The 17,519-nt window shown below is 45.6% G+C and overlaps 1 protein-coding gene across 2 annotated transcripts in view; it reads left to right on the forward strand.

The window, feature by feature from the left end:
* Positions 1–17,519, forward strand: part of CTNND2 (catenin delta 2) — a 940,792-nt gene that overhangs the window by 795,011 nt on the left and 128,262 nt on the right. For both annotated transcript variants that reach the window (XM_043601021.1, XM_043601022.1), the window contains exons 13-14: positions 7,884–8,001; positions 13,602–13,787. In XM_043601021.1, the coding sequence (XP_043456956.1) occupies positions 7,884–8,001; positions 13,602–13,787 (304 nt within the window). The remainder of the gene's footprint in view (positions 1–7,883; positions 8,002–13,601; positions 13,788–17,519) is intronic.

Genomic DNA, 17,519 nt, shown 5'->3' on the forward strand with positions numbered 1-17,519 from the left:
TCAGCACAGAGCCCAATGCGAGGCGTGAACTCAGGAAGCGTGAGATCATGACCTGAGCCAAAGTCAGATGCTTAACCAACGGAGCCACCCAGGAGCCCCTGATTTCCATATATAGGTGGCATTTTGGTCTTGGTCAAGACAATACAATTATTTGATCATTGAGAAATATCTTCTTGAAACTTGCGTGAACCCACTACAGAGAAGCAGTTTTCCAGGAAAAGGGTGGGGTGGGAAATATATACGGTTGGTGTTGAGAAGAATTTCATTTACCCTTGAGTAAAACAAACTAATGCCCTTTCTTGGTTTCCTATGCTGCTGTAACAAGTTGTCACAAACTTAGGGACTGAGGACAACACCTATTTATTATCCTCCCATTTCTGTGAGTTAGAAGTCTGACACTAACCTTACCAGTTCAAAACCACGGTGTTGTGCTCCTTATTAATGGCTCTTGGGAGAAGATTTTTCCAAGCTTCTTCAGGTTGTGTCCAGGATCGAATTCCTTGTGGCTGTGGGACCGAGGTCCCCGTTTCCTTGCTGGCTATCAGCTGAGAGCTGACAGCCTCTCCCACAACTTAGTATGTGGCCCCCCTCTGTCAGAACCAGCAGTGGGGTCTTGAAGCCTCATGCTTGAGACCTCTCTGACTCTTGCTTCTGTGCCGCTCCGCTGACACCAGCCAGGGAATCCTCCCTGCTCTTCATGCTCATTGGGTCCACAGGGATCATTTGGGATATTATAAAGTCCCTAACCGTAATTCCATCTGCAAAGTCCCTTTTTCCATGTAAAGTAACCTAGTCACAGGTTCCAGGCATTAGGACATAAACATCTTGGGGGGACGTTATTTGGCCTACCATAGTCCTCCCTCTGGGCCCCAAAGATTCACATCCATCCCACATACGTTCATCCCATCCTAGGGTCTCATCCCAGGACAGCATCATGTCCAAATCCTAAAGGTCGACCCAAAGGTCTAAAATCAGCAGCATCTAAATCAGGTGTCATCCATGAAGTACAGCTCCTGGGGAACGATTCTTCTCCCCTTGTGGTCCTATGATACCAAAGACATAGGTCATCTTCTCCCAACAAACACCGGTGTGACAGGCATAGGATAATAGAGAGATGCCAGCTCAAGAAAGGGAGAAATAGAAAGTACTGGATCACAGCAGAAATAGAGTACTGGATCACAGCAGCTTGGAAATCCCGCCCAGCAATCCCCATTAGATTTCAAGGCAAGGGATTTATCTTCTGTCATCCTTGGCTCTGCTCTCTGAGTAAGACGTCCCAAAAAGTCAACACTGGAAACGCCCCTTGAATGATTCACCAGGCAGGTGAGGGGAGGCTTGCTTTGGTTCCCTCTTGGTTATTGGCCAAGTGTCACAAATGGTTTTAAATTTTTTTTTAAACACTTACGTATTTTGGGGAGAGAGAGAGAGAGAGGAGACAGGCCACAAAGCAGGCTCCGCACTGTGAGCGCAGAGCCTGATGTGCGGCTAGAACCCATGAACCCTGAGATCATGACCTGAGCCAAAATCAAGAGCTGGACGCTTAAGTGATGGAGCCCCCCCACCACAGGCACCCCCAGATGTCACAAACGGCACATTTCTGCAGAGCCACAACAGGCAGGAGAGCCACTGGTGGTACACTAACCAGTGTTCAGAGCAGCCTGGCTGGGCTACTGGGCAGCTAGATGTCAAGCAAACAGGACTTAGCACAGGTAATGTGTTTGGCAAAAGAACATCAGCATGATTCACCTTGGTGAACCGTGAGCCCACCGTGGTTTTATTGAACACAAGGGGCTGGCATAGCATACCAGGCTTAGTAAAAATGGAGACGTACGCACCAGAATTGGCATTTGCCACAGACGGCTACCTCTCCCTACAGGTCCTATCCTCTGTTAATGCCAGGAGTGGTGGCCTGGAGACCCCACCTCTGCGTGGTTGTGCTTGGTTAGCATTTCCACAGTCTGGTCACCTGGAGCCACCCCTAAGCCTGTTATATGTAGGTTAAGCCTTGCCCTTCAAATTTGAAGGTACATTCCACGAAATATGCATAAAATGCTTTCTTGATAAGACAACGTTTATCATACTCTGGGTTCTTACTTCTTAAGAACCTATGACTTGCAGCAGCAAATGTTAAGGAAAACAATTGATGTCCACATTTATAGAATTACAACCTCAGCGGGGTGCCTGGGTGGCTCAGCCGGTTAAGCATCCGACTTCGGCTCAGGTCATGATTTTGCAGTTTGTGAGTTCAAGTCCCCCATCGGGCTCTGTGCTGATGGCTCAGAGCCTGGAACCTGCTTTGGATTCTGTGTCTCCCTCTCTCTCTTCCCCTCCCCCACTCGTGCTCTGTCTCTCTCTGTCTCTCTCTCTCTGTCTCTCTCTCTCGAAAATAAATAAACATTGAAAGATTAAAAAAAAAAGAATTACGACCTCAGCAAAGATTTTAATTACAACTTAAAGGTGAGTAGTAAAACCTCCATCCAACTCAGCCTATGTTTCTTTTCCAGACACATCTAGGCATTACTTCCAAGGGAGATAGGTTCCCAAATCCTTCATACCTCTGTTTTCATACTGATGATATCAGATCTAGGCACATCAGATATGTTTCTGCTTGCCTGCTAGATGGAGCTCCCAAGGTCAAGGGCCAGGTGTTCTTTTTATCCCAAGACATGGCATTAGGTGTGGAGCAGAGTCAATACCCAGTCAAGGTGGGTTAGTTCGTCGCTTTGAAGTGATCTACCCGTTAGCCTTCCTTCTAGTTCCATAGACTGTATCTCACAAAACCCATAACTCCTCCAAATTTCAGTTCAATGTTACTTATTGCTGTAAAAAATTAAAAATAACTTGTATGTGCATTAATAGGGTAATAACTTTTTAGGTTATAAATCATCATATATTTATACACGGAATGCCCAAAGCTGTTCCATGAATAGGGTACATAGGTAGGTACCCTATGGCGAAAAGAGGCCATGGTAAGGCTTTTAATGCATAAAAGCAAGCAAGGTGCTTTACAAACCACTATGGTAAAAAGCGAAAGCACACCTACACAGTTTATTGGTCTGAGTAGAAAATAATCTTGAACGATAAATGTCAAATGGTGACAGTGATTTCCTTGGACAGAAGGATGAGGGGGAGAAGAGAGAGTAAGGATGTTCCCTTTTACGGATGTATTTCCCCCAGGGTTTGAATACCTTTACAGTAGTTTCCGATTTTTAAAAAAAAGCAGTAATGAAAATTTTCAAAATGAGGGTGTCATTGTTGCTAGGAAACCTTCCATTCTACCCTCTGCGCACCCCTCATCCTCTCTGCAGGCTTGCAGTACATGTTCTAGGTGGTTCCTGCAGCTCCCCGCCCAGTGTCTCTCTCCCTCTTGGATGGGGGTCTCTGGGCGACAAGCAGCTAGAACACTTAACATTTCCTTCGTAGACTCCATATCAGGCCCTGAGCATTTGGCCGTGTCACCACACGATCGGGTGATGCCAGACGCTCCCATCAGCGCACTATGGATGAGCAGACCAAGGCAAGGCATGTGCCTCCACACCTAGGTAGCCCCAGCCACGAGGCCATGCCAGGTGCACGAAAGGGTCCACCTTTGTTGAAGTTATCAAATGAGAAGAAGGCAACAAGCTGGTCCCTTGTTTTGCTAAAAGTGTGTGAAGGGGCACCTAGGTGGCTCATTCAGTTAGGCGTCCGACTCTTGATTTCAGTTCTCAACAGTTCATGGGATCAATGCCAAACCCTTCCTGCAAGCTGGGGGTGAAGAGAGTTATGGCTCGGGGATACCTGATTGTCTCCAGGCGGCAAAATTGTGCCGTTCTCTCCAGCACTCCGTGTGTCTGATCAGTATTGTCAACAGTCATAAGAAAGCTCACATCTCAAACTTGTTTAGTTATGTTCAGCTGTTGTTGTCTTTTTCTTCCTTCCCAAATTGAGCCTGCTCTGAATAATCCAGGATGGGGGTTGTAGTGGTAGGGCACAAGCCACAGTGTAAGAAGCCTGTATTCTTGACGAAGCAGACATCCAATATTGTCCAGTGAGTACAGCACACGGAGGTAAATCAGTCACACGAGTGGCTATCCGACGAGAAGGCTGAATGCACGAGTAATAGCCACCTTGCTCTGAGCACCTAGGTTGTGTTGGGCACTCAGCTGTATGCTGAGCATACAAATGACAGCAACATGCCTTCTACCCTCCAGAAGGTTCCAATGCAGCAGTAAGGTCACAGCCTAAATAATTCTAATACAAAGTCAGTGGCGATGGTTAAGAGAGATTCAAAGAGCAAAGAGAGTGTAGAGAAGAGAGGGCTCATTTCAAATAGACTAATTGCTAAAAATCTCATCCATTGGTTTTCTCTGCAGTTTCCCTGTTCATATCCTGACCATCTTGAAGTGGAGGCACATAAAATGAAGTCTTTCATGTGAAATGCTGGTTGCGTTCCTTTTGAACGTGCATTACAAGTGCCTCTTTGGATCCTATGAGGGCTCTGTATATTGAATTTGTTTTACATAAGCTCAGTGAGTGATGGAAGCTAAGAGAAACAGCATGTCAAACAGCACTGAAGAGAGGGGAAATAAAGCAGCTTAACTCGTTACAGTTGAATAACAGAGATTGTAAGAGATTTTGTACCTTTTAATTGTAAGAAATAAAAAGTTTCGTTTTTATCAATTAGATAAAAAGATTATAGAACCTACTTTAAGCAGAAATCTCCAAATGACATGTCAACTGACAGTTCAATCAAGATTATAAAGATTATTTCTAAGGCATAGCTGTCATGCTATCTTTGTGCTTTTTTACAAATAATCCATCAGTATTTGTTTGAATGTCATGTTTATGCATAGAAATTTGCTGTACCGGTTACCCATCAGACATGAAAATCACCTCGGTCAAGATGGGCAGAAGATGGTTTCAAGTGCAATAGGAGGGTGGAACTTTGTAGGTTGGACACTGGCTCATTGTCCCTTCCTTAGGACCATGATTAGTTAATCGCTACACACACAAAATGTTGTTGGTTTTTTAAAAATTTTTAAATAGTGAAGCATGCACGATATAGTAGATCTTGTTTTGTGGGGGGAAAGGAGAAACAGGAAACTCTCCTCTCCTCCAGAGTGAAAAGCCAGGGGTACTTTTCTGATGTGTTTCCCTCATTTAGGAGTAGTTGCTTAAAAGCCAACTCACCCCCCAGAGGGTTGTAGGACACTGTTCCCCATTGATTAAGAGACATGTGCACACCTCATTCTGTTTAAAAATATGTATTGAGCATCATCATACCTGAAGACACTGTGGTAACTCCGTCTTCCCCTCCGTATCATAGAGGTGTGTTTGTATGTGTGTGTTTACATGTGTGTTTATATGTGTGTGATTATATGTGTGTGCGTGTGTGTGTGTCCCATTCATTTCCCCTTCTCTACAGGGACCCAACTTATTAGTCTTCTCATTTCTCAATATCTTACACATTTTTTAAAGATTTTATTTGTAAGTAATCTCTACACCCAACGTGGGGTTCAAACTCACAACCCCAAGATCAAGAGTGGCATACTTTACTGACTGAGCCAGCCAGGCACCCCACAATATCCTATACATTCTAATATAGCAGCCAGTTAGTAAGTTTTTTTTTTTTTAATTTTGGATGAAAGTGGACTAGAATCAAAGAAAAACAAGAATAAAGGGTACTTCTTAGATTAATATTCACAACTATAATGTTGACCGATTGATAATTCATGATCTTTCCCAGGTTGCCCTGTCTGTTCATTGATTACCACTGAAAATAGGCTGATCATTACGAAGTGTATTTGTGAATGAGGAGGCAATCTGCCCTCACCATAAAGCTACTCAAGGACAAGACTGAGCATTCATTGGAAGAGGGCAGAAGACTTCAGACTAGGGTGGACAGAGCTACCCTCAGGCTCTTTCAAGACTACATTCCATCGTTCTCTCTTTGGAAAAACAACCTCTTCAGAGTATAGGTGCAAGATTTAAAACACACAGGCACACTGCCATCCAGCATTCTTCTGGCCAAAGAGGTCTGATTGGGATTTTTGACAAGCCTATTACTCTAACAGCCCCAAAGCCTGACCTGGTGAAAACCATTTCAAGGAGGGATGGTCTAAAACTGCTCTGTCACAAAGGCCGTCCTTCTCGTTTAGAGTAATATCAGCAAAGCTCTCACCACTTCTTCCTGCAGAAATTTTGGCTCTTCCTCCCTCTCCGAGATCCTGTCAGAAGTGAGGGTTGGCCACCCCAAGGGGGAGTCCTGATACTTTACCTAAAAATGCTGTCACTATTTGCCTAGTTATATTATCTGAGGAACTGAGAAATTTTGTTTATATTTTAAGATGAGCAAATGCCAAAAATACTAATTTGAATTGAATAACCTTTCCCAGTCTTAGATTAAAATGCGGAGAGATCCTCCACATTTAAACACATTAAACACATCCTCCAGAACCTTCTAGATATCGAAGAAAACATTTATGTTCAATAGCATTTTAGCCGTTAGCATTTTAGTGTCAGCCCTATTTTATTTTCGTTCCTAAAAAAAAGTAGTATATCCATGTTGTACATCAAGCCTGAAGGCCTTGCCTTCCTCTCCTCATAGACTGGGTTCAATCCCAGCCCCTCCACTAACTCCTCCCTCTGTGGCCTTGGGCAGCTCTCTCAGTGTTCTCATCCGTAAAACAGAATGAAAAGCTACCTTGAAGGACATTTTGAAAATGAAATGGGAATGCCTGCGTCCGTTACAACGTGGGCATGAGACTCATCCTATTCGGTGCCTCCTGCGGTCTCTGTCCAGGGCCACAGATTCTTGGGATGTGCCATGTGGCAGCCATCAGCAGTCAGCAGAGAGGGTGCCCTTCCCAACCAGACCCTCTCTCTAGAGCCAGAGTCAGCGCGGTGGTTCTCAACTTTGGCGTCACCAAATAGGAAGTTATCTGATGCCACCCAAGACTCCAGAGTGGGGCCCAACAGGCTCCTCCGGGTGATTCTGATATTAGCCGAGTTTGAGAGCCACTGGCCTACTGGGATCATTCTCGAGAGATCATTCTTCCCATGGTCGCTAAATTCCCTCAGTTCCTTTATACCTTCCCTTAACTCACCTCCAGCATCCCTCCAACAGGCTGTGTTGTCCATGACTTGCCACAGAAGTTCTCTGCCTGAACCAAATCCTAACCAGGGGTAGAAGAGGAAGAATGTACTCTCAGGTGGTGGAGTCACTAAAAGCACCCCAAAGATTCACCCTTGACTGAGCTTTTCTCGTGTCTTTTGTAGAAGTGGAAGATCTCACTGCTTCCCAGCTGCCTGTTCCCTGACCATCCGCCCCTTCTGTTGGCTTAAGCTCAGCTTGTGCTGGTACAGGAAGGAACTTGGGCCACGCCTGCCCATAAAAGGTGCCCATGAGCATCCCGGTGATTAAATTTTCACAGAACCCCCTACCTATGCGCCTAGAATAAGTTTCTAGAGGTTTACTTCTGGTAGGGCCAACGTAGGTATATTTTTGAAGCAGGTGAAATTAGAGCTCTAAAATATTTCAGTAAGTCAGAAGCTCCGTCTTTGAAAAACGCTCTCACAGATTTCTCAAAGAAGAGGCCTTTGAATCACAGAGCTTGATTCCCTTGTCAGCTGTCAGTGAAGTAAACCTTAAAGACTTTCCAAGAGCCCCCAATCTCCGCGGCCACGGGACCCTCACAGATGACATGTTCAGAACTCTGAGTCTCCTTTGCACAAGTTACGATGCAGATACCTGTGACTTACCCAGTTCTACGATGTATTTGTGGAAACCATCCCTACTATTTAAAACCGTGTTCTCGGTAAACATTCTGGAGTTGCGCGTGGGAGAAAGGTTCTTTTGGGGACCACAGGGAGGTAGCTGACGTGCCCTTTTGCTTCTGCAGGAATGTTAGTTCAGCCGGAGAGGAGGCCCGCAGGAGGATGCGGGAATGCGACGGGCTCACAGATGCGCTGCTCTACGTGATCCAGTCTGCACTGGGGAGCAGTGAGATCGACAGCAAGGTTTGTTGTGTTTGCATAGATTAAACATCTTAGTCAATAAAGATGCCCAAGGGACTAAGCAACGGCTAACAACAACGGAGAGCTAATGCTGTGCCTAATACCTTCACTCTGAAATCTATCGTGGTCTCCCCGTAGGAATCCTGCATTTTCTTGATGGCTTCTAATAATCCTAGCCTAGAACTAGACACCTAAGTCTCAATAATGAATAAATAAAAAACGTGGATTGTTTTAAGTTACTCAGACCGGATGAGTGTATCAACTTTTCCATGCTACATTACCCACAAGCTTCCAGTTTAATTTTTTTGAAATCTGCTTTTAAAAGAAAGAGACCTATTAAAACTACCTGAGCTTCAAATAACTCTATATTCTTAGCAGTTAGCTTTTTACAAATGTTAATTTTTCAAATGCCATTTTAAAAGTACCTGATGAAGGGGCACCTGGGTGGCTCAGCTGGTTAAGTGTCAGACTGTGGCTCAGGTCCTGATCTCCCGGTTTGTGGGTTCGAGCCCCGGGTCAGGCTCTGTGCTGATGGCTCAGAGCCTGGAGCCTGCTTCAGATTCTGTGTCTCCCTCTCTTTTTGCCCCACCCCCTCCCTGCACCCACTCTGTCTCTCTCTCTCTCTCTCAAACATAAACATTAAAAATTTTTTTTAATTTTTTAAAAAAGTGCCCAATGAAGGTAAGTAACTGCTTTAAAAATGCTAAATAAACGAGGCTGGTGATATGTGAATCATCAGAGTGTCTTCAGTGTTTGAGTTCACAAACCAAAATAGAGTCGGGTGGGCTTTTCCAGTGTTGGAGGTATTTTGTTTCGCCTCAGTTTGTCTTTTGATTAGTTTCGATTCATTCTGAATGTAAAACTGTAAAGTAATAATGTCCTGATGTAAACAGAGACTCTAATGATGCTTTTAAAGTGGTCCGTGTGACAAATGTAAACACAGACTCTACTGATGAGTCCATATGACAAATGCGAGACCGTAATGAGAACTTCTCTAGAGCCACACCATGGACATTTGGGGCTGGATAATTCAGTGTTTGGGAGCCACCCCGTGCATTGTAGGATGTTGAGCATCATTCCTGGGCTCTACCCCTAGATGCCAGCAGCTTCATAGCTGGGACAAACCAAAATGTCCCCAAGATATTGCCAGATGTCCCACAGAGGGAGCAAAATTGGCCCTGGTCCTTAATCCCATGGCTTTTAATGCCAGCTCTTCGTTAGAATTAGGACTGCTTAGTAAATACGCGTGCCTAGACCCCATCACAGCCCTCTGACTCTGAACGTCTACCTCTGATCTCAGATTTTTGTTCCTTAGAAGTTCATCAGGTGATTCGACGTGTGGCCTGGACTGAGAGCCCACCTTAGTAGATACAGCTTTGACAAGGACTCTCATCAGAAACACGATGTAATGTAATTTAGTTATAAAGTCCCATAAAGAACAGGTACGAGTGGTTTGATCCCTTTGGTTACCAGCTGGCGTGGGGAATGACCTAGTGAGGGGTTCTCAACCTTGACTGCACAGTGGAGCCACTGAGAAATGTAGGAAATTGCTGGTACCTGAGACCTACTCCCTGTGGTGGAGGCATGATCCGCCTTCTGGGATTCCCATCCTTTGAGTACTAGTTTACCGCAGTTGTGAACACAGTTTGTCATCTGATCGCCGCCACTGACTTATGCTTGCATCCATCAGCTTACCGTGAAGTGCTCCTCAGTTTCGAAATGGAGTATGATGGACTCTAGATGTAATCAACCCCTTTTGTAAACACTGTTAACGGCCATTTTAGAACTTTTAATATCGTTGATAGGAAAACGAAGTCCCTAAACACGTGACCAGTCAAGATGTCTTGAGGATTTACAGATGTCTGTTAACACAATAGGCGATTTTTAAAAGAGCTGCCAAAGGAAATTCACTAAGGCTTCAGTGCAGCGGGTCTTAACGATCAGAGCAGGAAAGGCTACAGCATCGGGACACTGAGCCTCTTACTGTAACGGATGCCAAAGAGCTTGATGTTGTCTCGGCATTGCAGTTGAAAATAAGGGTCAACAGCCCCTTGCTTTGGCCAACTGCCCATGCCCACGCTGGTGGGAAGGTAGTCTGTAGCAGCATGGCCCCAAAACAAAGTGCTGTGAGGCCCCACCCCTTTCTCCTGACGTGTCAGACTCCTGGGAGACATTGGAGATCACCTCTTTTAATGTCCACATTCTCTTCAAAAGAGGAACCTAGAATCCCTGGGAGTATTAAAGGCAGGAATCATAAGACGCGGCTATTTCTGATGCAGCAGCTAGAGCACCAGGCTTGGGTAGATTTGCCCCCACCCTCCTGCTGATTATAGAATTGTCCCCGGGCACCCCGAATTCGTGACAAGGAAGATCGCCGTAGCTTCTGAAAGGATCAGACTCCACAAGTTACTTAGCAGTGTTTTGCCAGCCAGAACATGCCAGAGAGTTCTAACGTATTATGGTCCCACAGTGTGCCACTCAGCCCTCTGTCTGGTCACCTCTGAGCTTTCACAGTGACAGGATAGAGGAGGGAGGTGAGTGCACATTCTCTTTACGGCCAGCAAAGCTAATGGCATCCTAGAGCCTGGAATCCACACAAGCTCTCAGCTCGGCTCCTGTTACCGGGACAGTTTGTTGAATGGGTAACATATGGTTCAGCAGTCTATGGACAACTTCCAAATTAGCCCTTTGCCATAGAAAATAAGGCGTCAAAATGACCCTGGTGACCACGAGGAGCCGCTAGAAGTGCTGTTGACAGCAGTGCATGTCAAGAGCAGCGCCACCAGCTGCCACATGCCTTCTGCTGGCGTCCCAAAGAAGGACGGTGGCTGCCTGTTTTTCTGTCCCCTACCCCCCTCCTTTCGAGGAAAGAGCTTGAATGGGTGGCCCTCCCACACCAAGCTGAGCTAGAGGGATGAGTTCAGCCTCTGTGTCTCCCTCGCCCCATCTTTTCGTCTGCACCCCCACCCCTCCGTCAACCCCACTTTCTCCCCGCCTCCGGCTTCTCCCAGACCATCCCCCAGCCACAGGTAGATCATAAAGCATTTCTCAAAACTGTGGCTGTGTTCCCCAGTAGTCATTTGTTAAACAGAGGCACGGAGATGCCCCCAGGGAACATGAGCAGCAGGATGAGAAAGAAGTTGATTCTCCCAAGTCTTTGATGTAAGGAAAAAATCAGTTTGAGCTGATTTAAAAATCGTTCTGACTTATGCCATAACATTTCCCTTTCAGGGAGAGACTTTTCTCTCTTTCATGCATCGTCCTGTGTTTACCTGCTTTCATGCCGGTTCCTTTTTTTGATGCTGAGAGGATGCTTGAAATAGAAAATCAAGTTAGCTTAAAGCCTGTGGGATTAGCAGCCGTGAAACCTTGAAAAGCTGACAAGAAAGGTCTAGAATGGAGCAAAGGCTCCCGAGATACATTCTGAAAACCAGTTTTCCTGGTTGATTGTCACACGCCCAGTAGTCAAGTCAAAGATGCATGCTTCCTTTAACCAGATCCCCCTCGTGGGAGGGAAGCACTTAGCCCCATCCCTTCCAGGCTGGGCCCAGGACTGGGAAGACGTGGCCCAATCTGCTGTGAGTCCCCGACGACTACAGGTCTCGTCCCTCTCATCTGTGAAATGGAACCACGTTCCCTGCCTTGAATGCTGGTGCACACAGCAGGTGCCTGAGAAACCATAGCCAAATTGGCATGCTTTTAAAAACAAAACTTAGCTCAGTTCAGTTTTTTTTCCCACCATTATTTTTTGAATTGGGTGCATTTTTCTTCTTCCCATTGTTTGTCAAATTCGGAACAAAGGTCAAAAGGTCAGTGCAAGGGACTGAGTGTATGTGTCCTCCTAAATTCATGTGTGAAACCTATTCTCCAAGGTGATCATCTTTGGCAGGAAGGGTCTTTGGGAGGAAATGGAAGCACAGAGAGATTAAGCACTTTGCCCAAGGTCACACGGCCCATGAAATGGCAGAGCCAGAGCTCAAACCTAGACTGGCGGCTCTGGGTCCCATGCTCTGGACTCCCAAGCGTGCTGTGTGCACCATTGTTCACGGTATGAACTCTCATACAGCGTTCTCCGTGGGCAGGCACTGTCTTCAGTACGTACACACTAGGTTGGGTTCCCACTGTTGCTGGAATAGATCGCCACAAACACGGTGGCTGGAAACAACGCATATTTATTATCTCACCGTTTCACAGGCCAGGAGTCCCAAATGGGTCTTGTTGGGCTAAAATAAAAGTGTCGCCAGGGCCGCATTCCTTCTGGAGGTGCCGGGGAGAGTCCGTTTCCTCGTCTTTTCCAGCTTCTACAGGTGCCCACAGTTCCCTGGCTTGTGGCCCCTTCCTCCATTTTCACAGGCAGCAATGAGAGGTCACGCCTTTTCACACCTGTTCTGCACCCTCTCTCGCTTCTAAGACCCTCATGGTTACATGGGCCCCCCGGGATAATCCGGGACAATCTCCCTAACAGAAGGTCAGCTGATTAATTCTGTCTGCCGCCTCCATTCCTCTTGGCCTCGGAACCTAATATATTCAGAGCTTCCAGAGATTAATGCGGACATCTTAGCAGGGGAGGCATTCAGCCTACCGCACACACATACTCTAGCTCACCTGATCCTCACAGCAAGCTAAGACGTGGGTACCATTCCGAGCATCTGACAGAGGAGGGAATTGACTCAGAGAGATGTTGGGTGTATCATCCCAAGTCACAAGGCAGCAGAGACGAAGGGCCCTAAGGTGTTCAGCTGCACCTGTGTCCTCAAGCACCGTCAAATGCCTATGCTAAGAAAACAGGAGCACCAGCCACCTCAAAACAAATCGGTAGCATGGAAACATTTATGCCCCCAGCTGATCCCAGCACATGGCTTGTCTAGGACCCCCCCAGCTTTATATCTCCTACCTCATTTTACTACCAGAAAGGGCCCTGGTGGATGGCAGATAGTAGTTAGTGTCTCCCTCCCAGAGCTGATGGAAACGTGAGTATCCATATTCTCGGTGATGCCAAGCCCTGGTCCCCAGAGGGGAGTGGCCTGTGAGCGAGCCACCATCCGAGACCTCTGGCGATTGTGGATTCTTCCCCACTCATTAGTGAACTTCAACCAACAATGGCAGCTGCTTACATAACCATAAGAGACTCTTAAATACAGAGAACAAACTGAGAGTTGATGGGGGCAGGGGAAATGGGTGATGGGCCTTGAGGAGGACACTTGTTGGGGTGAGCACTGGGTTGTATGTAAGTGTTGAATCATGGGAATCTACTCCTGAAGCCAAGACTACACTGTATGTTAGCCAACTTGCCAATTAAAAAAAACAAAAACAAAAACAACCACAATGACAGCTGCTTATAAAAGGAGCTACTTTGGATAAGGAAAGGTTTCAAGACCTTTTCGGGCTTCTCTGAATTCTTTCCCCTGCGACCATCAAGGGCGCCTTTAGGAGCCGACAGCTAAATGTATCCAGAAAGGATTAGGAATGTGGAAATGACTCGCTTTCCTGGGTGGAGGAGGGATGCTGGTTAGTTTTTATTCATTCCTCCTTTGTTTCTTTTCCTTTCCTTTCTTTCTTTTTTTTTTGTTTGTTTGTTTGTTTGTTTGTTTTGGGTTCTCCAGACCGTTGAAAACTGTGTGTGCATCTTAAGGAACCTGTCATACCGGCTAGCAGCAGAAACGTCTCAGGGACAGCACATGGGCACAGATGAGCTGGACGGGCTTCTCTGTGGTGAGGCCAACGGCAAAGATGCAGAGAGTTCCGGGTGCTGGGGCAAGAAGAAGAAGAAAAAGAAATCCCAGGATCAGGTAATGCGGGCGACTCTGCAGCTCCACACAATTATCCCCTCCCCTAATTACAACATTAATATTTCTTCTGCGTATACACGTACGGGGCTCTTTACTTTCAACGCAGGCTAAAATCATTAACACATCTGCACAGTGTTCCCGTGGTGGGGGGGGGGTCTGACAGGGGGACATCGAATGACTTCCCCCACATCCTGCAGCCCAGTCAACATAGGAACTTTGCCAAAGAGAGTCACGTCAGTCCCAGGCAGGCTCTGAGGTAGCAGCTTGGAGAGTCCAACCCGGGCACTGATTCTTCTGTGTGTTGATTCATACCTCGATGGAGGTCCCGGCCAGGGACAGAAGGGTGCTTTGCAGGTGTTCCACAGGTACACTGTAGGTGTGATCTAGGAAGAGAAGCTAAGCAGCCAACACATATTTTACTGCATGTTTTGAAACGTTTTGATATGTGATCTTGCATTTATTGTTAGAAATGGGGGCTCAGATTCCCAGTTCTCCAACAGAATGGCATTGGAAGCTTGGCCTTGGGGGACAATTCTGATAAATTCGGAAAGCTGAGCAGCTGGAGAGGTGTCTCCAAAATGATGGACTTTACCTTGGGCGGCTGTAAGTAGGCTGCCTGCACTGAGGTAATGGCCAATAGGAAGCCACTCTTGGTCTTGATGGAATCAAGATAGTCTCCAGCCTTTTCTCCCGGAGCCTCTAGAAGACGGAACCCTCACCCATCGGCCTCCCACCAGCTGAGGGAGTAGTGTGAGTCGTAGCTGCGGCCAGAAACCCCTACTACTGAGGTTTCTTCATCTCTCCTGGACAGTGATCATGAGTCCAGCCTTCCCCTGGACACTGTGGTCATATCCCAGCTGCTAACAGTCATACAGACCCAAGATCTGACTGTCTTCAAGAGTGAACAACTAAGAAAGCAGGACAGAATTCCCAACACTGTCTCTTAGCAGGTTTTAATTCAAAATAAATATGCAAAAGTATCTGTTTAGATCAGAGCCCATCATTTTTTAAAGTGTTCTCAAAATCATTTTGCTTTGAGTAAGGGTTATAGGCGCTATTTTGTTTGGAGGAAGGATTCATGGGAATGCATTCTTAAACATCATTCCTAAATTTAACTTGAATGCATCAGTGTTCACATTTTTTAGGTTCTAGTTCTCTTGCTCTTTGTGGCCCCTGGGGGCCGCTCCAGACACATCTGCAGCCTCTAGATCTGTACATTCCAGCATAAACACACCTGTAACCTAAAAATACGTGCTGCTGGCCTTTTCGATGGTGATCTGCTGCTCTGAGACGCTCCCAACCCTGCTTTCTCTCCTGTGCTCTGTGTCCACCTTCTCCCTGAATTGCAGGAGCCTTTTAAGAGGATTGAGCCATACTTCTTAAAATCTCCCCTCAGGGGAATGCAGTGGTTAGCTAGCAGGTGTTCATTGAACTGTGCCAGGAATTATGCCAAATAGTATTGGATACCTCAGTTTTCCAACCCAGTACTTAAAGGGGCCAGACCATAATGCTTCTGACCCTTTCCATTATCGTACAAGCGAAACATGGCCTAACAAAGGTATAATGGGTCCTTCTCATGCTTTCCTTCTGCGATACTGTATACCATGGGGCCCCGTCCCTTTACTGCTTTATCCTGGAAAGTGAATGAGCATAATAAAGGTTGAAAAGAAGAATGGCATATGGGCAGGAATGTGGTGCTTGCCAATCTGTCAGGTGATCATAATCCCCCAAGTCTTACCCACCACCTACAGACTCGGAACCTCCTGGATGGGCCCAGGCAACTTTGGAAGGCAGATTTGGGAAGTTGTACTAATGCATGAGCCTTGGTGTAAAAAACAAAAACCAAAAACTTTGAACTGAGATTGAATTCACTCTGATTTCAAGGTTTTGTCTTCAGTCCTCTTTTGGATTCTGAACCATCCTTCTGATGGTCCCTGCATCTGTCACTGGTGTCCCGTTAGTAAGAGCTGGCCTCAGACCCTGAACCCTTTTTCTAATGCTGCCAATGTGTGCTCGCGTGGCTTGAAGCCTTTCAAGTGACAGGTGATATTAGGCATTGATTGGGTCCAGAGAGTTCAGGAGTCAGAAGAAAATATTCATGGACTTCACCCCCAACCACATCCCTCCTTTCACGCTGTGAGCTGCGTCATGGAACCTTATGATGAGCAATTTCCCACCTTAGAATGTTGTACTTCAAACCATATTTTACAGCATCAATGAGCCATTTTCTAAGTTGAGTAAGATGAAGAGATTAAAGCACTTTTATCATTTTTGCCAAAAGTCTAAGTGAAAATTTATAAGGGCCATTTGTCCCATCTTTTTCTCACAATATTTTCAAGGAGACAAAAAGGATTTCTTTAAGAAAGTTTTGCTGAAACAGCCATGTTAGAATACAGAACATTGTTGCTTATAAAGAAACACCAAAGCCATGGTTTCAGTCAAGTGATAGTTACGTAAAAGACTTTGAACCGTGCTCTCACGTAGTAAAAGTATCTTACGAAACATTTTAGTGAGGGTGTAAACAGATAATAATTATGGTTGCTTGAAAGTCATTTAGGAGGTTTTGTCAAGTTCAGTCAAAAGTAGAAAAAGACAGTCAAAAGTAGAAGCCATCTTGCATTGAAAACGGATGGAAGGGAGGCACAGCTGAAAGGTCTGGAGATGGGGAGGAGAGCACCAGCATCTGGCATGAAGAAGAGGGATAGGAAGACGCCCTCACATCCATTTGGCCCCCAGCCTGGTGACTGGTCCCCAGGAGAGAACTGAGTCTAGATGGCGCCACCTGCTGGGAGGGATGGGCATATGCACCGGTCTGGGTCTCAACAGGGAACCCTTGCTTCTTGAGGAATGTGCTTTGCACTTGGGGAAACCAGGCAGCCATTCCAAGTCGTCTAAAGGAATTAAATGCCAGCTGCCTCCAGTGAGAGGAGGAACCAAGGCCCTAATTCATCACTGTTAACTGGTTGCCGCAAGGTGAGAAATGGAAATGTCCTCGGGTCTGTCTAGGACAAAGCATCCCCATCCTTGCTAACACCAGAACAGAAGGTTACCTTCAGAGCCTGCAGACTGGCGTAACTCATCTAGAAGCTTCCAGAAAGTTGTAGGTTTACAGCTTTAACGATTGTCAGATATCCAGTGTCTGGAATCTGTTGCTCGTGAAGTCAGGTTTTCAAAGACTATGTAGTGACAAGAGAGCATATGGAATACAAAGTGGAGGAAAATTATATAAAAATGGGAGTGTATATAGAGATACGTATGATGTTGCTAAAACCTGGCCAGGTTTGCAAAAGGTGTATCGCATCCAAATATAAAATACATATGTATATATTTTTATTATTTATATATAATATATTCATTATTATATATATATATATATTTGTATTTGTATATATACATGTATGTCTTTCTAGGGAAAGTACAGTAACATCAAAGACAAAGGCTACTGATTGTTTCGTACTTTTGTATTTACAAATTTTCGAACAGGCATTACATTTATAATCTTTTCAAATGCCATCTAGAAAATAATATTTTGAAAAGCACGAAGTGATTAAATCAGTGTTTGCTTATAAGAATGTATTTGTTTTCCTTCTTCCATTTAAGACACCAGAGAAAGGTACAAGGAAAGTTTGTCTAATCCGCAACAGACACTGCCCAGGACAGAGAAACCAGAGATTTTACGAGGAAGCCAAAGTGATAAAAATCATAATTGGTTTAATGATTGCCTCTGGGGCT

This window comes from Prionailurus bengalensis, chromosome A1 (assembly GCF_016509475.1).
Source record: "Prionailurus bengalensis isolate Pbe53 chromosome A1, Fcat_Pben_1.1_paternal_pri, whole genome shotgun sequence".
Classification (NCBI taxonomy): domain Eukaryota; kingdom Metazoa; phylum Chordata; class Mammalia; order Carnivora; family Felidae; genus Prionailurus; species Prionailurus bengalensis.